Source organism: Onychomys torridus, chromosome 14 (genome assembly GCF_903995425.1).
Source record: "Onychomys torridus chromosome 14, mOncTor1.1, whole genome shotgun sequence".
NCBI lineage: Eukaryota > Metazoa > Chordata > Mammalia > Rodentia > Cricetidae > Onychomys > Onychomys torridus.
This window is the reverse complement of record NC_050456.1, coordinates 65,740,175-65,766,981: the sequence shown is the minus strand read 5'-3', so window position 1 is coordinate 65,766,981 and position 26,807 is coordinate 65,740,175. Positions and strand designations below refer to the sequence as shown.

General features: G+C 42.3%; 1 protein-coding gene across 1 annotated transcript in view; it reads left to right on the top strand.

Moving 5' to 3' along the window:
- The window catches only part of Kcnk10 (potassium two pore domain channel subfamily K member 10), a 136,025-nt gene that overhangs the window by 67,340 nt on the left and 41,878 nt on the right, over nucleotides 1-26,807 (top strand). Inside the window, exons 3-4 of the mRNA XM_036206528.1 lie at nucleotides 6,925-7,042; nucleotides 16,079-16,239. Of these exons, the coding sequence (XP_036062421.1) occupies nucleotides 6,925-7,042; nucleotides 16,079-16,239 (279 nt within the window). The remainder of the gene's footprint in view (nucleotides 1-6,924; nucleotides 7,043-16,078; nucleotides 16,240-26,807) is intronic.

Here is a 26,807-nt window from a genome sequence, read left to right as displayed (position 1 = left end):
TCATACATAGCCATTGTGTGGACTGAACTAATATGTGCACTCATAGGAACTTGAAAGGGATTTCCTTCATCATCATCGTCATCAAATGAGAGTCTGCTTTCATACTTTTTTGTTTGTTTGTTTTTGTTTTTCAAGACAGGGTTCCTCTGTATAGCCTTGGCTCTCCTGGAACTCACTCTGTAGACCAGGTTGGCCTTGAACCCAGAGATCCACCTGCCTCTGCCTCTGCCTCTGGAGTGCTGGGATTAAAGGTGTGCTGCACCACCACCAGCACCACCACCACCAGCACCACCACCACCAGGCTTTGTTTTCATACATTTAAAAAAAGTCTTGATAACAACCTCTCAAGGGAAATTTTTTTTCTCATTTTATAGATGAGAAAACAAGTTCAGAAGCTGAGTGGCTTACACAGTCCAAATATTTGTGGTTTTATTTATTTTTGTAGCATCCATAACATTCTCTACCTGACTGTACTGAGGCAAAGATGTCTCTCTCTGACCCTGGCTGCATGCCTGGCTGAGTATGGCTCCAGACTTCCTCCAGCTCTCACTGTTGTTTGATATTCTGATGCAGCTAAATTCCCCTCCCCCATCCCCAGCATACTCCTTGCTGAGTTCATGAAATATTTATGTGTTAAGTACTTCTGAAGCGGGAGAAAGGGAGGGGGGGAGATTGTGGCAAACAAATTAATATCATCTTACTGCTTCTCACCTGAGGCTCTTCCTCTGTCATTAAAGGAGTGAAGACATGTTACCACCCCACTGTTGGGGTTTGGAAGCACTGTAATGCACGTGGTTTCCTATGCCTTTCTCATGGGGCTTGGGGCTTGGGGCTTGGGACTCTCTTTTTCTGTCCATTCATAGCTGAACATGTGCTCACTTTCAGAATGCATAGGAAGCCACTTCCCATACTTACACACCATGCCAACTCACTAAATATCCAATTCATCAGTTCCTTTGCTGATGGTACCCTGTAGGATTGAAGAACCTTGGGGACCCAGAGCTGTGGATGTACCCTCAGATATGGTCTTTTCTTTTTGTCCTGTGGTGTAAATTATTAGCGAGATGACTGTAGCCTGGGTTATACTTGAGCTATAGTTCTAGTTTAATTTTTAACAGACTTAGTTGTCATTCTGGAAATGTCCTGGTTCAGACAATAACTCCAATGGTTACCCTAGCTATCTGTCTATGTCCATGCATGTGGCACCAATCTGTTGATTTCTCTAGCTAATCTGAGACAAGCGGATGGTTATGGCTCTTTGGTTGTTTATCTTCATGGTGCCTCATAAGAAGAGAGAGAAACAGATGATCTCACCATGTACACAGATCATAGGAGAAAAGCCCCAGACAGTTATTGGTCCCCTGTGGGCCATCATTTATCCCCATGCAGCACTAACACTCAGGGTGGTGTCTGATGCTGTATGGAAGTGTGATTTACACAGCCCAGCATCCTGACAGAGGAGCCTGGCTGGGGGTTGTGCAAGCAGGAGTCACCTCTCCCTCCCCTGTTCACCTCACAGCAGGCTTATTCTGCAAGGTGGCTGTAGCTTCTCTCTTATAATTTCAGAGTGGTCTTAATGCACGGTGTTGGAATATAGAGGTGGTGGGGGAGATAGAATGAGATACAGATTTTTTCAGTTTCCTCTCTTGTTTTTGTCTTTCTCCTCTTTTTAAAAATCATTTCACATGCCCACATGTGTATTTGTGGGGTGGTTGTTGTTATTTAATGGTTATCTCATATACTAAGACTTAGAAATGTTTTCCTTTCTCTGGAAGTATTGTGTGCTGATGTCCATTACCTTAGCTTGTTCATTCATTTAAACACTTGCAGTAGTGTGCCCTATGCTAGGCAGCTGGGTTGATGCTAGAATTCCAACTCAGGGGCCAAAGACGAACTTTGACAAGGGGTGGAATTAGAATATAAAGTAATGTCTTTCTATATGTAGATGTTTCTCTCTCCCCCCTCTCTCTTTTTCTTTCTCTCTCTTTGTTCTCCATCAATTCATCCATCCATCCATCCATGTATCTGTCTATTGTTCTATTTATGAATCATCTATCAATAACATGCCTATCACCTATCCATTTCCTACAATATATCTACCTCTCATCTATCAATACTTCTTTCACCAATCCTCTGTCATCTGCCCATCACTTGCCATCTGCCTGCTCCCAAGACCTCTTGGACTTGACAGTGGTTGCATTTGTAGGTGAACGGAAGATGCTCACTGAGTCAGAGGTTGTGACCCAAATTGATGTTAATGTCAGTTGAATTTTCAGCACATACAGCTTTATTTATTTTTATTTTTTTGAGGTACTGGAGTTGAGGTACTAGTACTTTGAGGTACTAGCAAGAGCCTTGAACAGCTAGGCAAGTACTTTACCTCTGAGCTGTCTCCCCAGCCCCAGACAACGCCTTTCAAACTGAACTGTGTACAGTTCAGTTGTGCCATTTTATTACCTATGTGCTCAAATGTTCACAGAATCCTGGATGCTTTCTTATCTCCCTCCTCTGCCTTTTTTTTGTCTTGAGATAGTGCCATGAATCCCAGGTTGGCCTAGAACTCTATATGTAGCCTTGAACTGCTGATCCTCCTGCCTCAGTTTCCCCACATTCTGGGATTAAAGATGCATACTCCCATACCCAGCTGTAGCTTGACTTTTGTAGCATGAATACAAAGACAATAAAAGCATAAAGAAAATTCATTTAATTATAAAATGTTTACTTGAGCTCAAACCATTAAAACGATTGGGCAGTACTTTAAAAATTACTAAAATTAATTTTAAATACAATTAATTTAAAATATAAATTAATGTTAAAACCATAGACTCATTTAGAATTACTGCTATTTGGTTAAAACAATGACTCTATTGTATATAATTTTAAAATGCTATATGAATTTTTAAGTAGTTTCACTATAAGTAAATGATGACTATTTGGGGTATAAGTATGTTTACTGTAGTTGAACATTATACAATGTATAGCATATACTAAAGCATTACATGGTACCTCAGAAATATAGTATTTTTTATCAGTTACAATTTTAAGAGTTGACCCTCCAAATTTAAATAACAGTTACAACCAGATTTATAATTTTAATTTCATTTATCTATCTATCTATCTATCTATCTATCTTTCAATCTATCTTTTTATCTATCTGTTGTTTTTGTTTTGGATTTTCAAGACAGGGTTTCTTTGTGTAGCCCTGGCTGTCCTGGAACTCCCTTTGTAGACAAGGCTGGCCTCAAACTCACAGAAATCCACCTGCCTCTGCCTCTTGAGTTCTGGGATTAAAAGTGTGTGCCACCACTGCCTGGCCAGTCATTTTCATTTTAGATAGAATCAATTGTCCAAAGCCTTACCAAGAGTTTGGGGGCTCATTGGAAAGCATATTTTCACCTTCTTTCTATTTCCAAGTCTTGCTCCTAGCGATTTAGTTCAGATCGTCAGTGGGTCCACTATACCCAAATCAACTCATAAAATTTCCATAGAACTGCTTCCCTGGGCATTGGGGTATATTGCTCATTTTATATATAATTTAGGGGAAAGAAGGGAGTTTACTTTAGAAACAAGTCAGAGCTGGCTATCAAGGGGAGGTGCTCCTTGCAAGTACCCAAGTTCCTGACCCCTGTGAGGTCCCTCCTGCCTACATTCTAGGACAATGGCCAGGCTTCATCTTCATGTGGACATGAGGATGGAAATAGGAGAAGTGGAGTGCATTCTGGGTATCATGTGTAGAGAATGGAGCACAACTATCCACTTTGGGCTAGACGGGGTCAAGGCTTCTCTCCTTCCTGGCTTTGTGACCTCAGATGGATTAGTCAGCTTTCCCGTACCTGTTGCAGCATGGCTGAAGCAGGAATGACATCATCTTCTTGGGACTGGGGGAAGAATAAACTTAGTGGTACTTTTTACGTACCTGGCTCACTGCGGGTGCTTGAGTGTTAGTCTCCTCCCCTTTCAGCCAGTAAACACTTCCTTTGAGCGTTACATGCAAACCGTCAAATACTCACTGCATTATTCAAGAAAAGTGAAACTCGAAAAGGCCTCTTACTTCAGATCTTTCAGTGTAACAATAATCACCCCCATTTGTCTTTCTTGCAATTCTGTATTCTATGTGTGGTGCTGGGTTTATTTATGATGTCTGCGCAAAATTCTCAGCTCCGTGGGACGTAACTGAACATAAACTCTCAAGTTTTATGGAAGATGTAAATGATTAGGTATTGGCGGTGTGGTCTGAAGCCAGAACGACTGAGGCTGAGAACTGTTCTGGAGGTATAATTTGTAAGTGGGGCCATCAGAGGAGGATGGATATAAAACTTTGGTTAAGACTGTCTGGCATGGTTGGATAGCGCTCACAGAGCATAGTGAAGTGAGGTTTTAGCACTTCCCACCTCTCTCCCTCAGAAGCAGGGTAGAGGCCAGGGAGATGACTTGGTTGGCAGAGAGCCTGCTATGCAAGTGTGAGGACCACAGCATCCACATAAAAAACAGGTGGGATGCATACATATGTAATGTCTGTGTTGAGGAAGGGGAGACAGGTGGATCCCAGAGCTTTCTGGCCAGCCAGTCTAGAAAGTTGTTGAGCTCCATGCTCAGTGAGAGATCTTGTTTAAACAAACAAACAAACAAACAAACAAACAAACAAACCAAGATGCTAAATGATAGAGGACACCCAGTGGTGACCTCTGGCCTCCACGCACACATGCACACCCACATGTACATGTACCAGTCACAGTAGATCAGAATGCAGCACCACGTTAATAAGTAATCCTGTCACTCAAAGCTGATTCAAACCATTGGCAAAAGCATCTGTGTACAGCCCATGTAACTGATGTTAAATTCTGGGGTGCTAGTGTTAATGATAGAAACCATAGCTTCCCTTAACCTTTGTAATACTTCATGTTCCTAGGGGCAAGGAGGATTAGACTACAGACTTAAATAGAGAATGTCTTCACCCTGTCACTTAGGCAGCCTTATTTGCATGCAAAATCTACTCTATAGCTTGTTTTCATACCACCTCTGAAGCAGGAAAGATATTTTTGCATATTTAAGCAGTTATTTATAAAAGAACAGAAAGAAAAAAAATAAGCCACAGAAACTCTATGTAACCTGCCAAGGCTCAATAAAATATTCACTGTGTGGCAGTTTATAGAACAGGTCACTTATCCCTGTCCTAGAAAGCCTGAGTGATCTCATTAAGCATTCATATTGAAGAGAATAAGGACCTTCCAGTGGTCCTCTGATTTGTGACAATCACTATGTGGCTGTTTGAGCCAAGTTTAATGGGCACTGTTGAGAACAAAGAGAAACATGTCTCATTCTTTGTGCCTTGCCCTCTCTACACCAGGTGATTCCAACTTTGCCCAGGATCTAGAGTCTCAATCTTTCCAAGTAGCTCACGCCTCTGTCACCTCCCTCTCAATGCTCCCAGGTGGAAGGCTCATCCTTACAGCCCACAATTGTGGCCTGCAGGTGCCTGAAATGTGTGAGAGCAGCTCCTTCTGCACCCCATCTGACACAGGAAGGCAGGACCAGCTCGGGAAGGGCCACTGAGAGGGGTTATCTTCCTCCTGCACATGCTGAAGCTGGGGATGAAGTTTGGGATGATGTGGGATTGGTGGACAAGCATAAGCTGGGAAGGGGCAACTGTGGAACTGTAATGCATAGATTGAGGCTGTGGGGAAAAGAGGGTCCTGAGTTAGACCCTGGCTGGTGGGCATAGTTTATGGGAGAGTGCAATCAAAGGCACAAGGGAGTGAGGGGGTGCCCTGTGGACTGGGGACATTTCCATGGCTGGGTTATTATTGTGGAGAATCTAGTGGCCATATCAAGACAGAGTATGGATTCCAGTGGTCACTGAGGAGTCATTCAGGCTGATTAAAAGAGGAAGGAAGGACTGGTGAGGTGGCTTCTGGGGTAATAGGGGCTTCCTGCCAATCCTGATGATCTGAGTTCCTTCACCAGAACCTGCCTGCTGGAAGGAGGGACCTGACTCCCTCAAGCCATTCTCTGAACTCCACGTGTGCACGGTGGTACCTGCACACCTCCTCCCCCCAAATACAATTTCAACAATGTAATAAAAAAGTAGTAGTTGTGTGTGAGGGTGAGCGTGTGCAATGGTGCTTATGAAAGTGATGCTATAGCTACGTATGTATAGCAGTTCAGTCAAAAACGGGCCACATCCATGATGGTGGCCCCAGTAAACTTATTGATATTATAGTGATTTTTGTTTGTGTCCGTTCACTTTATGACGTTCATACATTGGAACAACCATGTCCCTGAATTACATGGTTGCCTTTGGTAAACCCTAACAAAGACAGGCAAGAGCTAAGAATTTTAAAGGGAGCACTTCATTAAGTCCTTATAGCTATGCAAGTGAAGGTCTCACCCTCAATTTGCAAATAAGTTAATTAGGCTTAGAGAGGTTGAGACAAAGTATGTAAGATTCTGGGAGTAATGACAGGCAGAACGAAGCTGGTCTGATCTGGTGCCTGAGTTTCAAACTCCTGTGCTATCGGAGGAAACTCAGTGAAAAGCACTTTGACAACAGAGAAAGAAGGCGAGTGTAAAGGTAACCTATAACCCACCTTTCCAGAAATCAAACGACCACTGTGGGTGAATATTCTGCTAGACATCTATCTGTACACACGGAGTATGTGCATTTTGTATAACTGAGGCCACCCACTCCTGTAAGTTTTATATAAATTTATCTAAACTTTTATGTAAATACTCTAAATCTTAAGCTTTTCTCCTACTTAAAAGCCATCTTCTGATCTTCATGGTGTATCGGCCCCTTGATGCACGTCCTTTCTTCTGCTTCACCGGCGGTGTCTAGATCCTTGCAGGTTTGTGAGCAGTACAGCAATGTATCAGGAGCTTAAAACATTCCTTCTAACCTATTCTTGTGCTTTTTTCTCTTTGCAGCATGCGCTAGATGCTGACAATGCAGGAGTCAGCCCAGTAGGAAACTCTTCCAACAGCAGCAGTCACTGGGACCTCGGAAGTGCCTTTTTCTTTGCGGGGACTGTCATCACAACCATAGGTATCCATTCATTTACTAATAGTTTTTCCTCTGCGGGCCCTTCTGAGGAACGGTTAGACAGAATTTGTCTTCTTAAGACGTGGGGCCAGGTTCTCCCTACTTGGTCAAGTGAACACAGCTGTTGTGGGTGCTTCCAGTAAAAACCAAAGCATGGCGAAGACTTCAGAATGTAAAGCGTTTTAACTGAAGGAGCCTAATGCCAAGGCATGAGTAAAATGTGTAGATTGACCAATTGAACTCAGATTGTTCTGTTGTGCTCAGATTCCATTTCCAAGATTGTACTTCTTGGTCGAATTATATATTGTGGTATGAAAATGTTCTACGAAGTTGGGTGTGGGGAAAAAACACACCCTTTTCCCCTTTCAATTTTTTTTTTAATTGTTCCAGAGAAAATATCTTGCATCTCTTTGTCTGATGGTTTCAATACCCATGTCTGTGATTTTCAATACCAAACTGGTATTGCTACTTCTAGCACTTTCAGTTTTAGGGATTGTTTTTCAGCTTCCCACTGTGCAAGTGGAAGCATTGGCCTCTTCCTCCCTTCCCATTCTACTTGCAGATGGCTCCATTTCCTTTGTTTCTATCTTCCTAGGATAGTTTAATTACGTAAAAGCTGGGTATCTGCCTGAAGCTGACTTTGGGGCATGTTCTTTGCAGCTGACCCTCAGATAAAAACCATCATGACTTCTATCCAGTGACAGTGCCAACCTTATTTCACGCATTTTTAAAAAATGTTTTCTGATGCTCAGGTACTGTGAGTTTTTGTTTATAATAGTATATAATAACCTCCTCGATGCTCTAGTCGTTAGTCAGTATGCCTAGACCCTGATTATGAGTGATGACATCCCCTTTCCCCTCTTTCTCCACCACACAATTTAGCTGACACCATCTTTTCAATGCTTGCCTTAAAATGATGAGTGTGGCTTCTATTTTGTGAGTTGTCAGCTTTAAATAATAACCATGAGCCCTTACCTAGTTCACAGAGTGAGTTATTAAGCTTGTCCAGCATCTCTGTTTCCTTTTGCATGTTCCAAGCAGCACCCATTCTACATAGGAGGCAAGAGTAAAGGATTTACAGTCTGGTCTCTATCCCCCGTCTTCATACTTGCTCTGTGTTAACCTGTCAAAGTGTCGGTGCATCTCTTCTTTTTATTAGTTTATTAATCATTGGATGATATTAGCTCCCTCTTGTCACTTGTCTGGCTGGAAATCACCCTCAGAAGTTAGGAGCGGCTCTTGGAGAATTTGGAGGTGAGGGTGCACAGCTGAGGTTCTAGAACTTGGAAGATGGTGGCAGGAGGAGATTGTGAGGTGGCTTTAACCTTCCTGGGAGGATCTTTCTACTCTGATTCTCTCTGAGGCCCTGCTACTCCTTTAGAAAATCTCTTAACTTTGCTTTACAGTGTGGGCAGTCAACTTCTTATTGGCGCATGCTTTAGAGGCTAAGGGTTGTTTTAGAGGCATACATTTTTGTTTTTGTTGTAATATCTAATCATAAGGTCTATGTTCTTCTACACTAGTGAAATCAAGAAAGTTATATGAGACACAAACATTCGGAATGAAAGACAATTGTCATTCTTACTGAGACTTGTATTAGTTGAGGTCTTCAGGGAAGCAGAAGTGTGAGGATATGTGCATAGACACGGGGCAGGGGAAGTAGCTTCTGCAATCATGGGCCCAAAACAGATCCATTTGGCAGGCTACTTGCAATGGAATCCATGGAGTGCTTTTAGATGGTTTAGTCCAAGTTCAAAGGTTTCAGATCCAGGGATGTTGATGGTAAAACTTTCAGACTGAGGCCAAAGGGCTGAAAATCCACAAGGCCAGTTGTATAAATCCTGTATAAATACAGGCCAGAGAGGTTGGTTGGAGTTCTGATGTTGAAGGGTAGAAGAAGCAAAATATATCTGAGCTTTATATGCCTATGTGTGGGAGAGACAGCCAGAGTCGGGGTGGGTGGGTGGGTGGGGAGAGAGAGAGAGAGAGAGAGAGAGAGAGAGAGAGAGAGAGAGAGAGATCTTTTCCATGCCTTTCCCCTTTTGTTCTATACAAGCTCTCAGCCAATGATCTTGCCGACACTGATGATGGATCTTCCACACTTAGTTCCTCAACTCACACGACAATGCCCTGTGGAAACATCTAGAAATATTTTTACAGACATTTTACAGTAATAATGCTTTACCAGTTTTCTAGGTATTCATAACCCAGTCAAATAATCACATAAAATTAACCACCAACTTTCTTAATCTAGTTAGATGACAAGCTATTTTACATTTGCAATTCTTAAATTCATTAATACCAGCTATTTTCAGAGTTCCAAGTGTCCATTATACATGTAGGTCTGCACCCAAAAGCCTCTGTGACTTCTGGATTAGTGAGGCCACCAGAATTCAGACTCACTATGCCCAGCAGAGAAAGCATGTGGCCTAGACCCTCAAGCACTATGAGCCTCAGTCAACCCAAGGACATTGCAGTCATCCATCAGATAAGAATGCTGTTAGGCTAGAATGTGTTTGACAGTCTGGTTATTAGAATAAAGAAAGGCATCAGGCATTTTTAAAGGATTTGCAAAATAATTAAAGTTGGGAGAGACTTGGCCATTTCGAAGGGTATACTTTGGAAAATACTCTCAAGTGTCAGTATTGGATCCATGAGGATATTAAAGGATATTACAAATAATAGATTGGGAAAAATTTGTTCACTTCCTTGTTGCATGAAATTGCTAAATCAGGGTTTTGTTTGATGCATTGAAATAGCAATATCTATGCTGGACTCTGAAGTATTGGCATGATTTTCAATAAAATGGTATTTACTAATGGTACTTACTTGGTTTTCCAGCCACCCATCACTCCTACATTTTAAAAAAATTCATCTCTGTCTCAACAACAGTATATCCAATCTCCCTTTTCCACTCATGACCCCCATTCTGCACTCATGACCCCTAGGCTCTGGAGAAGAATGACATAATCTATAAAAAGAACTTCAGTCTATGGCCAGAGTTATCAGTTCAAAGATAGCTGAAAAGAACTTCCTGGGATTTTGCTTGAACTCTGGAGGGAATGGCTTCCTCACTTTCTTACTGTGGTAAACCTGGAGAGGGAAGACCAAGCTACTGTAATACCCCTTGCTGTCTTCCCTTGGTGGGTTAGACTGTTTAGAGTTGAACTAACACTACTCGTGTAAGTAAAGGGCTAGAGGTAAGTGGTTCCTACTCATGCCCTGTGAGCTCTGAATGGAGCTACTTACAAAATACTAAGAAAAATATTAAATATTTATTAAATGTTTTTCTTGGGTCAGTGGGATTTCCCATTGTTTATGCTTAAGTTGGTCTGCACTGGATTTTCTGTAATCTAGACATTCCTCACCAATGTGCACAGGTAGAAGAGAGTTCGTAGAGGGTCCATAAATATCCTTTGACCTCACAATCAGTGCCTGACTCTTCTGGCCACTGTGGCTGCCATCTTTGGGTCACATGCTCTTGATTCAAGTCTTAGGCAGAGCTACATGTTGGATGAGCCTCTGGGTTCATGTGTCCTTGTCTTGGCTGTTTCCTCTGTAGACAGCGACTGGCCACTGTGTCTGACCAATTGTGCATAGGACGAGTACCTTTACTCCAAATCACAAAGATTGGTTACCAACAGGCAACTGCTACAAAGACAGTATGCAAACAAAAACAAACAAAAATATAACCCACCACTCAAAGTCTACAGCAGGTTGGGTCCTTGTTCTATGCAGCTTAGTAAATTTGACTTTCCCCTTTCTTTCTCTTAACTGAGACATAATGAATTATAAGTTGGGTACTATTTAGCCGAATAAAATTTAATTCTAGAGTAGAGGATCTTTTTAAAGCCATATAGCACCAGGTGGTGGTGGCACACGCCTGTAATCCCAGCACTCTCTTTGAGGCAGAGGCAGGTGGATCTCTGTGAGTTCAAGGCCAGCCTGGTCTACAGAGCGAGTTCCAGGACAGGCTCCAAAGCTACAGAGAAACCCTGTCTCGAAAAACAAACAAACAAACAAACAAAAACAAAACACAAACAAACAAACAAACAAACAAACAAAGCCATATAGCTAGAGAAGTTTAAAAAAAATAGCTTGATACAATGTGAGGAGCAACAAGGTGAGAAAACAAACTGCCAAATTTAAAAAAGCCAAGTGCTTATGGTACATTCATTGCAAGGCTTGCAACAAGGCTTGTAAATAATCTCAAGGCTGGTCATTCTTCAGCTGTCCCTGAAAAGTTGTCCACTCTTCAGCAGTCAGGGAAGTGGAACAGTTATCCTGGGAAGCTTTATCTCATTAACTGTGCAGTTCATATCCTGGTCTGCTTGCTCCAGGTCATATAGTTTGTGAGCTAATATTGTTCACATTTCCCTTATTAGCAATGTTACAGCTTCGCAGTTCTTGGCAAGGCCCATCTTTGATGGCCCCCTTTGGGCTCACTATCCATACTGTAGTCACATGTTGTAGAGGGATTAAGATGTGTGCTCTTAACATCACAGTTAAAACCTTTATGCAGGAAGTTGGTTGTTTCCTTGGAAAAGGTCCAATGAAGTTGCTCTGTCAAAGGGCATGGAGCTTTTAAGGGCGTGCAAAATCATTTTCCAGAAAGACTATCATGAGCAGCATGAAGTTATGTGTGTAGCAATGGCATTTTCTGAAAAGTGGCCCTATTACTCCATGTCAATACACTTTTTAAAAGAGTCTTTCATGTGCTGATACATACGGAGATTATGCTTGTACCATTAGCCTTCTGTACCTGTGCTTTCATATCATAGAGTCAACCAATTATGGATTGAAAGTATTCAAACAAAAATGTATGCACATTGCACTGTTTTTCCATTTCATCATCCCTTAAACAATACAGTCTAACAGAGATTTACATACATTTGCATTGAATTAGGGTTTAGATTATATGGAAGGAAGTGTTTAAGTTTATATACAAATATGGTGTTTATATAAGAGAATGGAATACCCATGAACTCTGTTATCTGCAGGGACTCCTGGAACTAGTCTCCTATGGGCATCTGGGAATACTCATGCCACAAAATAAATACATTTAGGAACCTTTCCAAACCAGTAGCCTGACCAGAAGGAAGACTAGTATTGATCCAGGGTGCCTTACACCTGTTTATTTCTTCACATCTCATTCTGATATGAGAAGCTCCCCTTTGCCTTTGATTATTGCCTCTGCTGGTAGATCCATAGCAGCTAGTGGGATGATGTTTGCACCTGTATGTAGAAGCTTTTCCACAGATCATCATTTCCAGAAAGGCAGGAAATGATCACATTATTACTAATGGTGAGAATGAGACCTGAAAAAGTCAAACTTTTATGCCATTATGCCGCAATAAGTAAGCAGTGGAGCATAGTGTCATTCACCTAATGTCATTGGCTGGGACCAGCAGGACTTGGTTCAAAATAGAAACACATGGTTCATGATTAACAAGTAATTAAGAATATCAACATGGGAGCAACAGGACATTTAATCAAGCCCAGAACTGTGGAAGGTCCCTTCAGGCTTACAACTGTCAGAGAAACGGTATGGCTGAGGGAAGAGTGAAATTTGGTTCAGTTCAGGCAGCCATTGCTAGCCCAGGACTTCAAGAGTCTGACACCAGAACATTTACTCCAGCCATATTTAAACACAGAACAGTTTTGAGGAAAAAAAAAAAAAAAAGCTTCCTGGTAACAATTAACTCAGCCCCAAGTACACAATAAGTTTAAGACATGTTTACATTGCTATTCTTTACAAAATACATCTGGCTTTTTCTTTAGACAAAGATGGGTACTATTGACTCAGATATAGTATGCCCAAGATTTAGGGTCTAGGGAGAATAATTGAGGTAAACATAGTGCCTGTGAGTGTCAGGATTGGCCTGGCCCTAAGATAACATAAAAGTTACCTAGTTGTAAAGTTCAAGGGACATCACTCATGAGGATGAGTTTTATGATCTAGAAGACATGTTCAAGATTTAGGTTTGGGATAAGTAAAGCTTAAATTGCAGGAGATAGGGTCAGAGCCTGGCTCATCAGACAACAAAGGATCATCAGGTTGTAAACTAACATCCATTCCCAGCATTCCAGGAGGAATAGCTAAGCACCTCATTCCACTGAAGAAACAAGTTATGTGCTTAACTTTTTCTGGCTTCCCCAATGCGTATCTGTATGCACAAAGACTTTCTGGCCCCCTACATTGGACCTTTCTAAGTGTGAGGACCCATTGACTCACACAGTTCATGCATGCAACAGAACATCCCTGCAAGCACAGACCAGGCTGGTTCCACAGTTACAGTTGGGCATTTTGGCACATAAGGAAGTTCTTTATGTCTCAGGACTGTCTTTAAACACTAGTTTTTTCTTTAAGGACTTGGAGATGTTTTCTACTTAGGGGTGATCAGAACCGAGACCCATCTGGTCCTCTGCTGACACAACCTTGTTGTTTCTCAATGTTCTCACTGTCATCCTTGACTTAGAGTGAGAAGCAGCTGGTAGATAGAGGGAATTATGGGCTGCCTTTCCTGTCCATGTGCCTAGTTCTGATGTGCCAAGTTAGTTCTTTTTGAGCAGCAGGTGAGCTATCTCCTTTAGTTCTCAGCCTCACTGGTATTTTGCTGCCTAAGAGGCACCATGTTTACCCAGCCACCATGACCATGGATCCACTTAAGACATTGAGCTAACCCAGCTAAAGGTATATATACACACACACACTGTGTTAACTAAATGCATTTATACATACATACATACATGATATAGTTGAATATTGCCTTATTAACACCCTAGCTTGAGAACTTTAATTTTATTTTACTGTGGTATTCTGGTCTGTGAATCAGTTCTGCTACTGCTACCACTAAATACTCTTTTTGTTCACATTTTTTCTTGAATGTTTCTAATACCAGAAGACTTGGAGAGATTCCATGGGTCTAAGGACAGTGAGGTATTATGAGGTGGATATGAACCCCCCTTGCTTTTTGCTAGTGCTTCTAGGGTGATGCCAGCATGCTCTGTGAGCACACTGGAGAACATGTGCAGAGCTTGTGTAGATTAACAAATGCATACTCAGTAGTCTCAATACTTCAGTTTGCCCATGCTTGCAATATCTTTCTGAGAAGGATAAAAGAAAACCTGTATTCCCTGAAATGAGGCTGTTGTGAGACAGTCAAGCTAAAGTGGTTAGTATCTCTACACGTTTCTAGAATGTTTCCAAGGCTTGCCTTAAGCTCCTGTAATGTGAAGCTGCAGAATCGGGTTTATTCTCATTCTAACAGAATAAGTCAGTGAAAATCGGATTATTCTAGGTGAGTATACTTGGCAGGATCATTTTGTCCAAGCTCCTGAAAGGGTAGAGAAAAAGTCCCAGGAGCTTTGTTGCACATTTAAATCAACATGATAGAGAGCAAAAGAAAATAAGATTAGGAAGTCTTGCCTGCACACTCATCTAAGAAACGGAAAGTGCAATTTAAATAATTTGTGGTAAGAGGTTTGAATGACTCTGAACAGAAAATTGTTAAGGAAAATAGCCAAGTGACTCATCCCCAAGGCAGAATCTAACAGCTAGCTCTGCAGGCCCATGGGAACATAAATCACGGATGACCAAGAACATATTTTTTCTTTTTTGGCCATGCTGAGAACATTGTTCTTTTCTGTGCCATGTTCTCTAATGTGTCTCAGCCATGGACTAATACCTCACCCATTGCATGGATTCAGAAACAGGCCCCACTTGAACTGCCTGAACTAGGGAGAATGTTAAATGGCTATTGTAAGAGTGTAATGCTAGTTGACAAGAAAATGACTATCAATTACTTGAGGCTTTCATCCTATGTAAATTGTACTACTATTATAAGCCTGCTTCTTCCAGTAATACTCTCACCAGCCCCATTTATATGGAACAAGCCTGTCTTTGTTAGGGTTTCTATTGCTATGTAGAGATACTGTGACCACAGCAACTCATATAAAGGAAAACAAGTAATTTGGGCTGGCTTACAGTTTTAGAGGTTTAGTCCATGATCATCATAGTAGGAAGCATGGCATGCAGACAGCCATGGTGCTGGAGAAGGAGCTAAGAATTCTACATCTGGATCCTTAGGCAGCAAGAAGAATCTTGCCACATTAAACCTAGCTTGAGCATCTGAGACCACAAAAGCCTGCATCCAGTGACACACTTCCAAAAAGGCCACACCTCTTAATAGTGCCAGTCCCTACGGGCCTATGGGGGCCACTTTCTTCCAAACCACCACAAAGTCCAACACTCAGTATACCTGAATTACTTACATAATTGCAAAACTCTTAAGAATGAAGATGTTCATATTTTCAAACAACAATACTATGTGAAACTCATTTTAATTGACCTGACTACAGATGGAATCTTTTGTGTTCAAGCATCTATTCTATCTACAAACATTTATTTAGCTCTGATTGCTCTGGGTGCAAGGGTAGTGGGTGGAGATACAAGAGCCAGGGATTGTGTGCCATTTCTAGTAAAGAGAGTTGGACACAGCCGGACTTCACTGTCCATGGGGGAAAGAGACGCAGAGTCCTTGTTTACTCATTTTTCCCCAGTAGAAGGCTTCCCAGGTTAGGGAAAGACAAGTTCTTTGACCCTTCTGAGTTTGCAGTAGACCATATTTTCTCTTTAACATTCAGCACCTATTATTCTGTGAGAGCACATGTTGGATGCATCCAGTCCAGGCAAAGAGGATGCTTATGGGACAGAACTGTAACAAGCAGCTTCTGTCTACAGAGGGAAAGGTGAAGCTTTCTGTGCCACTCAATCATGCCCACAATGTATGATGTGTCTGAAGAGCAAAGTATCACTTTTCCATCAGAAATGCAACTCAGGGTGACCACACATTTCTTCAACGTATTAAGTTCTCAGAAACACAGAGACAATTTGTAGGGAGAGATGCAAGGGGACACTGTTTGGAGTTGTAAAGGGCTTTGGCGAACATGAATTCTGAAGATTCTGTGTGGTTGATGCTCTATTTTCTCTGCCACCTCACTGCTTTCCCTCTTTCTTCCTCTACTCTTTCTCCCCAGGGTATGGGAATATTGCTCCAAGCACCGAAGGAGGCAAAATCTTTTGTATTTTATATGCCATCTTTGGGATCCCTCTCTTTGGTTTCTTATTGGCTGGAATTGGAGACCAACTTGGAACCATCTTTGGCAAAAGCATTGCAAGAGTGGAAAAGGTTTTCCGAGTGAGTACTGCACTGATTTAAACCCTCCCTGCCAATTGATTGTCTTTGGCCTAACAGGGTTTCGAGGCAGCAGCAAGGGCTCTGTCTGAATGAAAGAGGTTAATGCTATGCTTGCGCTTGCTCTTTTGGCCGATGGTAGAAAGACCACTGTACCTAAATGGTACTTTATGTCTTGAATAACTTCCTGCCTTGTAGTGGTATTGACAGGGTCAGAGATGGTTACGTATGGATTACCAACGCAAATTTCCCAAAAAGAGGTGAGGCACACTCAATGTCTTAGTCTGTTTATGCTGCTGTCATGAAAGGCCTGAAGCAAGAAGGCATACAAACAGCAGACACTTATTTCCCGCAGGTTGGAGACTGGATGTATAGGATCAAGGTTCATGTGCCTAGTGAGAGGCTGTGTTCCCCTTTCAAGGTGAGATTGTCACCATGACCTCTAGAGAGAAGGGTGCTAAGACCTCATATGGTGGATGGATGGGAAGGAAGAAGGGCTTGACACGGCAGGATGACTCTTTTTTTTTTTTTTGTTTTTTCAAGACAGGGTTTGTCTGTGTAGCTTTGCACCTGTCCTGGAACTCACTCTGTAGCCCAGGCTGGCCTTGAACTCACAGAGATGTGCCTGCCTCTGCCTCCCAAGAGCTGGGATCAAAGGTGTGTGCCACCACTGCCCGGCCAGGATGACTCTTTTACAGGGGCTTTTACCTCATTGGTGAAGGAGGGGCCCTCACGACTTAAACTCTTTAAAGGCCCCGCCTTTTAAGATCCCATTAGCCTACACCTATCACATTTAAACCATAGCTTAGTTCCCCTGAAAGATGGAAGATGGTAAGCAGGCTGGACGGTTCAGTGGGGCCACAAGCTGAGTTCAATTTCCAGGACATATATGGTGGAAAGAGAGAACCGACTCTTACAAATTACCTTTTGACCTCCACCTATGAGATATATTCACATGTACATGAGGGTGTGCACAAGCGTGCACACACACACACACACACACACACACACACACACATACACACACTCTTACACTCTCTTACTTAACAAATGAAAAAGATGGGAGATGGTGTCCTTACTGTTTTTTAAATGATGTAGAGAAATCCAAACCCATCTGTTTCATGATTAGAATCCTTTCACTTGTTTTATTCTTGTAGTGTCTCCAGGAGACCCTGGATTCTGAACTTCTCTGTCCCTGTGCTTTGTGTCTCTGGCTTCATGGATCCTCCTTGTTCTGCCATTTGATGCTGAGCATTCCCTCACCAACAGGATGCCAATGCTCTACTTTATGCTAAGGTGTGGAGCATTGTTATTACCTTAGTATGTATTTTCCTCTTAAGAACATCTACTTGAGGAGTTTATTTTCTAATGATGATATGTTTGACCTCTGTAGCGGGCATGTAGGATGGATGTGAGTGGTCTAAGGTTGCCAATGCCCTTTAACTCATCCTTATTCATTTGACTTCACAAAACTATGGGCAGCTTAGCCATTTCTGTGCTCTTACTCAGTTTCGATGTCATTCTCAAGTCTTTCTGTCCTTCATTGGAGAATTCTTTCTTATGGTAACTTAACTACATAGTTTTGTTTGTTTGTGTGTGTGTGTGTGCGCGCGCGTGCGTGCGTGCGTGCGTGTGTGTGTGTGTGTGTGTGTGTGTGTGTAGGCCAGTTGTCAATGTCAGGTGTCTACCTTGGTTGATCCTCACCATATTTTCTTGAGTCAGTGTCTTTCACTGAACCCAGAGCTCACTGATTTAATTGGGTGGGTCTGCCAGCAAATCCCAGGGACCCTTCTGTCTCTGCTCCCCCACAGTACTGGGATCATATATGTCTGTTACTATGCCAGCTTTCTACATGGATGCTGGGGGATAGTACTTGAGTCCTCATGCTTGTGTGCCAGACATTTTACAGACCAAGCTGGCTCTCCATCCTCTGATGATATAATTGTTCACAACGACATATTGAAAACTTTTTTAGAATGTATAACAATGGGTGAGTGGTGAGCTCTAAATCAGTGCATGCTACATCCTTGGAGATAGGGGCTCTCAGATTGCCCCCAAACTCTAGGTTCTACTTTTCTTTACCTGACGTAGGGGAGCTCCTTGGGCAGTATAAGAGGTTTATTAGCAGATGAAAGGAACAAGATACATGGTTGGGTCACAGTCACATTCATAAACCCAGCAGTCCTAGGAAGCTGCCTCCATTTCTTCATCAGTAAAAGCCAGCAGAGCACAAATCAACTTTAGAAAGTTTTGATGATGGTTAAATGAAATAATGGGTAGGCAAGAACTTGGCCCAGGACCAGAAATGTAGAGCTCAGAGCTGTTATTCCTAAGAGGAGAATTTGCTGGCAGGCTAGCTATTCATTCAGATTTTGTGTATGTGTGAGTTTTTCTGGAATGTCCCACAGCCTTTGCTCCCTGGGTGCTGGCTGGCTAGCCAGCCTCATTAGAATGTGCACCTGTCTCCTCATTGGTCACCATGGAAACCATAGTGCTCAGTTTCTCAAATGTTTAGGTCTTCTTATCTCAGACACAGTGGCTTTGTCTCCAAAAGAGCTGTTTTGAACTCCTTGGAGGAGTTTCTTAGCCATCTGCACAGCCCTTTGAGTTAGAAAAAAAAAATGGATGTAGTGGCTGAACACTCAGTAGAAACAGGAATGTTCTTAGAGCATTCCCATGGAGAAATGACTGATTTTGCATTTCCCTTTTTTTGGTAGCTCCCCTGGGTTTCAGTTTCCTTGGTCACAGAAGAAAGGGTTGGATTTCAGCTTTCAAATTCCCCTTAGTCATTTTATTCTACATGAGGGGAGAGATTGCAGTCATTTTACTGTATGCCTACCAAATTGGGAGTGCACTCTCCTGTAATGTAGTTTAGACTACAAGTGGGAGCATGCTATTCCCCTCTTTTAAGCTGTTTCCAGAAGGTCCTTCAGTAGACTCTGGGGCCGAGCCTGGACACTTACACAGTTCACTTTTATGCTGATAGCCCTCTCAGGTCCTTGCAGAACCATCAAAGACAGGAAGTTATTCAGGAAAGTGAGGCAGATATGTCTTATATGGTCAGGGTATCAACAAGGCCAAAGTCAAGGTGCTGGGCCAGATGAGGCTCCAGGGTTGAGGGAGAACCTGCTTCCAAGTGCATTCACATTTGGAAAAGAAAACAATACTTATTGCATTGTTTTTCCTGGGGTGGGTACTCTTTCTATCCATCCTAGAAAGCAATGCTAAAGCAAAGTAGTAATTCCATCTAAGCCTAACTGAGCGACCAGTGGGGTTGCTTACATGAGAGTGCATGAAGGATTACTTCAAGAAGCATGAGTGATTCAGGCAGCTGCATTTACCAAAACCCCTACCCTACTAAGGGTGCCAACTCGCAAAGGCTGCACAGTGGAGCCCCACCCTGCACAGCTTGCAGGCTGCCAGACTATTGAGGAGTCCCTTCCCAGGAGTTACTTACTGATTATTAAACCTCAGCAGGGTCCTCACAAATATTGGGAGTTTCATGAGTCTTGTGATCCTCTCTGATTCCTCCACAAGGCAACGTTTCCCTCTGGAGGAAACAGCTACAAACACAGTTCTTTGTGGTTGTAGGACAGAAAACCCTATTTCTGGTTTTCAAGTAGGCGCCTGCCTTCATTAGGGTTTTTATGCTGTGAAGATACACCATGATCACAGCAACTCTTATAAAGAAAATATTTAATTGGGGTGGCTTGATTACAGTTTCAGAGATTCAGTCCATTATCATTGTTGCGGGGAGCATGGCAGCATGTGGGCAGATGTGGTGTTGGCTACATCTTGATATGCAGGCTACAGGAAGTCTACTGAGACACTTGGCGGTATCCTAAGCATAGGAAACCTCAAAGCCTGCCCCTACAGTGACACACTTCCTCCAACAAGGCCATACCCACTCCAACAAAGCCACACTTCCTAATAGTGCCACTCCCTATGAGATGATGGGGGGTCAATTACATTCAAACTAACACAGAGCCATTTTCCTAGTTTCATCCAAATGCTTTGCCACATAGGCCTCTTCAGCTTCAAAACCAAGGATGTACTAGATCCTCCTGACACTTTGGATAGCCCTGGCTTCCATTCTGGCCAAGCTGGGGTGAAAGCTTTCTGCTTTTGATGGCTCAGAGATTAGATCAAGCCTGTGAGCATAATCTGTCTTAAAGGCCAGCCATATTATATCACACAGTTACGGGATTAATAGGTCACTGTGTCACAGGGGCTGGGCCCTGGAGTAATTTATCTTCTAGAGGCATCATAGACATTCTGTCTTCAACATTCTCAGAGTTGTGGTATCATTGGTAGCAGAAACCTTCTCCACAAGGACAGTCTGCCCCACTGACCTTCACTGCATTATGGAGAGCTCAACCCAGTTCATCTCGTTACAGCAAGCTCATCACAACCAGCAAAAGCAGGGCCTGAGCAGAAGGCGCTCGCCTAAGCCCATCAGGCTAAGACCCTGGTCAGGTTGGAAAGTGAGGATAGAGAGTCAGAGCATGTCCTACAACATTGATCCTGGTGCCAGGAAAACCCAAAAGCCTTCTGAATGCTGACAAACAGTGGCTGAAAATTTGGACACTCATTTACCTCATATGGCAAGAAGCCTGGAGGCAGCTTGTTTTGAGTGGGATCTGCCGGCCACACAGTGTCGAGCATATCCAAGTTCGTTCTTTCTTGGCGTGTCTGCTTTTCATCCAGAGGCTTGTTACCTCATGGTTGGAAGAAGGTTACAGTTGGAACAGATAACATGGTTTCATAAAACTACATTTAAGGCAAGATAAAAGAGACACTTAAAAATGTTATTACATCTGTTTATTTATTTATGTCTCCCTCAAAGACATTTTATAGCAGTTTTAGATTTATAGCAAAATTGAAAGGACAGTATATAGATTTACTATATATATGTATTCCCATTCATATATGCATATATATATGTAACACACACACACACACACACACACACACACACGCATGCAAGCACGCACCCTCTACAAGAGTGGTGCATTTTTATTTCATTTGATGAACCTGCTTTAGGGCTTAATTACTTCTCGGTCCATAATTTATATTAGGGTTGTCTCTCATAATGCTGTACATTCAGTGTTTGGTCAAGTGTTCAATGACATGGACCCACCATTATAGAGTCACACAGAGCACTTTCCTGGCCCTTGCCACCTGTGTTCTGCCTGTTCACCTCATTCCTTCTCCTAAGCCATGGAAAGCACTGATCTTTGTCTCCTGCCATTATAGTTTTGCCTTTTCTGGACGCAGTAGAACTGGAGTTAAACAATATAGAACCTTCTCAGACTGGCTCCCTTCAGTTAGTGATAAGCAATTGTTAGCAGTTCAATAGGTATTTTCTTCAGGAATTTTCATGACTTAATAGCTCATTTCTCTTCAGTGCTGAATGATAATCCATTTTCTTTCTTTTTTTTTTTTTTCTGAGTGATAATCTGGTTTATCGATCCATTTACCAACTGAAAGACATTTGTTTGCATCCTGCTTTAGGCAATATGAATAAAGCTTCTGGAACTACTGCTTCAGTGCCTTTGGGTAAACACCAGGGAACACGATCACTGGATTTATGAACACGCTCTGTGTTAAGAAAACTCCCGCCTGTTTTCTCAAGCCACTACCATGGGCTGGAGAGATGGCTCAGCCATCAAAGGCTAGGCTCACTACCATGGGCTGGAGAGATGGCTCAGCCATCAAAGGCTAGGCTCACAACCATTTTGCATGTCTATAAAGAACCAATGGGAGTTTCCCCCTTCTGTTGCCTCACTTACTTGACAGCATTTGGAGTTGTCTGCATACATTCCAACTAGTGTGTCGTGGTAGCTCTCTGTTTTAATTTGCCATCCCCCAATGACATATGACATGGGATATATTCTCATATACTTGTTTGACAGCTAACTGCTCTCTATTAATGTCTTTGGCCCATTTCTAAGTCAAGTTTTTTTTTTTATTGTTGAGTTTTAAAACGTTTGAATATTCTGAATAACAGCCCTTTATTAGATGTGACTTTCTAAAATATTCTGTATAACCCGTCCATTTATTCTCTTAGCTACATCTTTTGCAAAGCAGAAAAATATTTAAGACAGTCTGTCATATTGAACACTTTCTTTTATGTGTGTGCCTTTGGTATTTATTCAAAAGGTTATTGTCAGTCCTGCCTGAGGCCCGCTAGGTCTCTTTTGTTATCTAGGTGTCTTTTTAATTGCATAGTTTACATTTAAGTCTGTGATATATGTTAAGTTAATTTTTGTGAAGGGTGTAAGCTCTGTTACTACATTTATAGAGATGCATGTGTGTATTTTATGAGTGTGTGCATATGTGTAGGCAGGTGTGCACATATGCACATGCATGGGCATAATTTTTTCTTTTTTTTTTTTTTTGTCTCATCAACTAGAAATGGATCACTTGACCATTCCCAATTGTAAGAGAGGTTAGGAAGGCAAGCCTCCAGCAAAAGGCAATTGAATTGACTTTGGACAACGACTCTTGATGTGTCCCTCAACAGTCTTGTACCAGCACCCCCCCCCATCCGAGAAAAGTGTTAGACATGAATATTCTTGGAGGTTTTGGAGCTCAGTAATCTGTGTTTACCAAGCTCTCCAGGAGATTCTGGTGCTTGCTGGAATTTGAAAACCTTAGAGGCAGAGGAATTACCTACCATCTGTTGGGACTAACCACATTGCTTTAATAAATGGATTCAAATTCTGTGAGCAGAGAAGGTGGGATAAGCAAGTGTTAGCATGTACTGGTGTCAGTCAACAGGAAGCCATATAAGCTACTTTTCAGGAAATTGTCTCTTTTTTCTATTTGTCAAAAATTAGCTGGTCTTTGAGATCTTTGAATCATTTCGGGCAGGCTGGTATATGCTCTAGTGACAAACATCTGTCTTACCCTCACCCATGCTAGCTTTGAAGTCTAGACAATACCCAGGCTATCAGCTTTACTATGACAAGCGGAGAGGCTTCCCACTAAACTTTAAGAGTTTTGGCATCCAGGAGAGGCCATTGTCCTGATATAGTCACTCGGCCCCAAAGGCTAATGCACTGTTCGATCTCCAAAGATGACAGAAAAAATTTGTAAATAGGGAAAATGCTATTGACATATTTCTTGGGTTGCTCTACTGGACAATTTCAGAATGATCAACATCCTTGGAATTTAGATACAGATGGCCCGTGCATCCATTTTTTTGGAAACATTATTGTGTTTGTGACTCACTCTTTTCACATCCAAGAAAACCGAGCCTGTCATCTGTGAAGCCACCAGACTGAAGCCACGTGTTAAGTTAGTGGCCTGGTGTAGATCTGAACCAGTAATCCTGTTATGCTTCTAGATGAGCCAAAAAAAAGTTTACTGTCCGATACACTGTTTTAAACTACATCTTGAAGCCAATGTGGAGTTTGAGATCTTTTAGTATACCTTGCTAGTTAAGTGAAAAAAGTTCACCTGCCATCCCAAAGAGGGAAATCCGGGCAGTTAGCAAGGAAGAATAATTACTTGAGATTGAACAGACCTGGTGCCATGTTCCAAAGTAGGGTTTAGAAATGAGGAGCCTCTCCCTCCCTTGCTGTGGGCTACAGCTCTGCTGGGCAACAATGACCACCACTTGATAAGATGCTTTAGCAGAGCCAGATCTGGTTTGGACTGAATCCCACTCTTTCTTTGAGGTGGACTTTGGCCTCTGGGAAGAGTCAGCTATCTCCTTTTATTAGACTGAACAACAAGCTTTCCGATATTTCTTCTAAAACCAAGGGACATTCTTTTTCTTCCTTAGCCTTCCCACCACACAAGGATACAACAGAAATGTTTATTTGTCTTTTAAGGCAAAGGAGTCTGGGCACAGCTTACCCATGATGCATTGCTCTAAATCTACTACCCTGAAACCCGAGGACCCTCTTGGCCCTTCCAAACACTTAAGAAAGGGTGATCGTTGCTGCCACCTGAGGCCATGGTAATGCCTGGACCTGTCCTGCTGCCAAAGACCATGTCTGGATCCATGGTCCTACTGTAGCTAGGGACCATGTTCATGGTCTGTGCTGTCATCAGAAACTGTATGGAGGCCCATGATCTGTATTCCAGATGACTGAAGAGCAAGGAGGCTATCTTGCTGTGATATTGATGACTGTAGATACATAGTTGAGAGGGAGGAATAAGGAAGGCCTCTGTGACAACCTACCCTCACTCATAAAAAGGTAACAACCTAGACAGGAAGTCACCAAAGAGAACTCTTAAAACATGTGATGGGGATGCTGAAGTGTCGCTCTCCACAGTTTATGGCTTTTGGCAAGGAGGCATGTGGGAGTGGAAGGACTAATTTTTGACTGTGCTCCAGTGAGTATATAGATAATACAAACTGGATGTGTGTGTGTGTGTGTGTGTGTGTGTGTGTGTGTGTGTGTGTGTGTGTGTTTGGAAGAGGGTCACAAGGGTTGGGCATGGACATGGAAGGACTGGGAAGTGAGTGTGATGGGGTGCATGATGTGAAACTCCCAGGGAATTTGATGGTAATCTTCTAGTGATGACCCACAAACAGGCTTGCCTATCACTGTAGATAGCAAGAAAGGATAGTGGAGGGAGGCAGAGTTCTAGAATGTTCTGTCACATTCTGGAGCACAAGTCAAGGGAAAACTTAGGAGAACACACTTGGCAGGAGGCTTCTGTCCCTTGAGGTCACACTCAGCAGCAAAGGAGTTAAGGATCATTGTCTCAAGAAGATGAAAACTGTTCTGGAATCAGTGTTATTTTCAGCTCTGTAGGTTCAACTATAACATCTAATTCTTATTAGCAGTGACAGTATTCTGGTACCAGTTATGTGGGCCAGCAAGGTACATAAATAGGCAGGGGTGAGGGCAACGTGGTAGGTTTGGTGGGTTTTAGTTTAAGAAAAGGCTGAAGTTCAGTGACATAGAAAAGATGTAATATTGGTGAACTCTAGTTTATAACTTGGTATGAGAGGGCCTATGTATGTGTATGGGTGTGTTCACGTGCCTATAATATACCTACTCTAGTGCACAGAATCTTCATAAATTCATCGAAAGTACAAATTTAGATTAATGTTGAATGGTGTGATTTTTTTTTCAATCAGGGAGAAGATTCTGGTGTAAATATAAATAACCTCTTTCTTTCCCTAAGGGGCTAGAAGGAGGTGGGAGGTAATTATTTTAAAATGAAAAAAGGAAAGACAAATACTTTTAAACCCTTATCAACCAGATCTCATCCAAATTAGTTTAGGGATATTATCTAGCATTAATGGTAGTCCCCAAATGTACATTTGGGGTGGCCTACATAAATGACAACCATAAAGCAGACTCTACAATTTCTCTTAAGGATTGCCCATGACACAGTTTTACCGTGGACAATCCTTCCTCTCTTCCTCTAATGCAAGATTGCTTTTGAGGCAGAATAGAAAGATAGAAGTTGTAGGCCATGAGAAGGAAAAGGAGGCCCTCACCTTGGAGTCTGGTGGGAACCAGGAATTCCAGAACAATTAATGCTTGCTCAAGGCCCTTTCCCCACCATAGGTCTGCAGTTTTCTAGAAGTCTCACCAGATATGCATTACACAATCTCCAGTGGCTCCTGGTTTTTAACTTATTAGGTTATCATCCCAATCAAGGTACCCCCAGAGCTATAGTCTCTGTCTTTCTCTGTCTCTCCAACTCTCTCTCTCTCTGTCTCTTACACACACACACACACACACACACACACACACACACATCACACACACACACACACACACACACAGAGAGAGAGAGAGAGAGAGAGAGAGAGAGAGAGAGAGAAAGACAGACAAAGAGCTAGACAGAGAGAGATAGACACAGAGAGAAAGAGATAGAATTTTCTTAATAACCTTTCAAGATGTATCTTGAAAGCCATCAGAATTTATATATATATATTAAGGTGCTTAATTGTGATTTTCTTCTTGATAAGCCCACACCCACACTTGGGGATGACTTACTTTCTTTGTGAGTTGCTCTTTCTCTTAATACCCAGACTTAAAATTAATGTGAAAAGCGGCTTTTAATAAGCTGTGACTCTTGTAAAAAATCTTTGCGTGTGTGTGTGTGTGTGTGTGTGTGTGTGTGCGCGTGCGTGTGTGTGTGCATGCGTGTGTGTGTGTGTGTGTGTGTGTGTGTGTGTGTGTGTGTTGAGATTCCTAAGGGATTGTGGGAACTCCTCACATGGTGCAGGTGTGTTCCCATCCCATCCCTGCTGCTGCTTCATCTTAGCACGACGGACATTTGGGTCTGTGTAATTCTTTAGCATGGGGTTTCCCAGTGCCTTATAGGGTGGGTCTGGCCTTTTCCACTCACTAGATACCAGTGTTTTCCCTGTCCACAGATACAGCAGCCCAAATGTCTCCTGACACAATAAATATCATCTTAAGATAAACTTTCCCCAGTTAAAAACCTAGTGGAGCGGAAGAGAGCAATTTGCTTCACAATCCATGAGGTTCATATTCTGGCCCCATGTTGGAATCTTCTACATGAGCTCTAGTGTCTAAATCAATGGTGCTACCCATCTCTTTAGCTCTACACTAACACTATCGAGAACC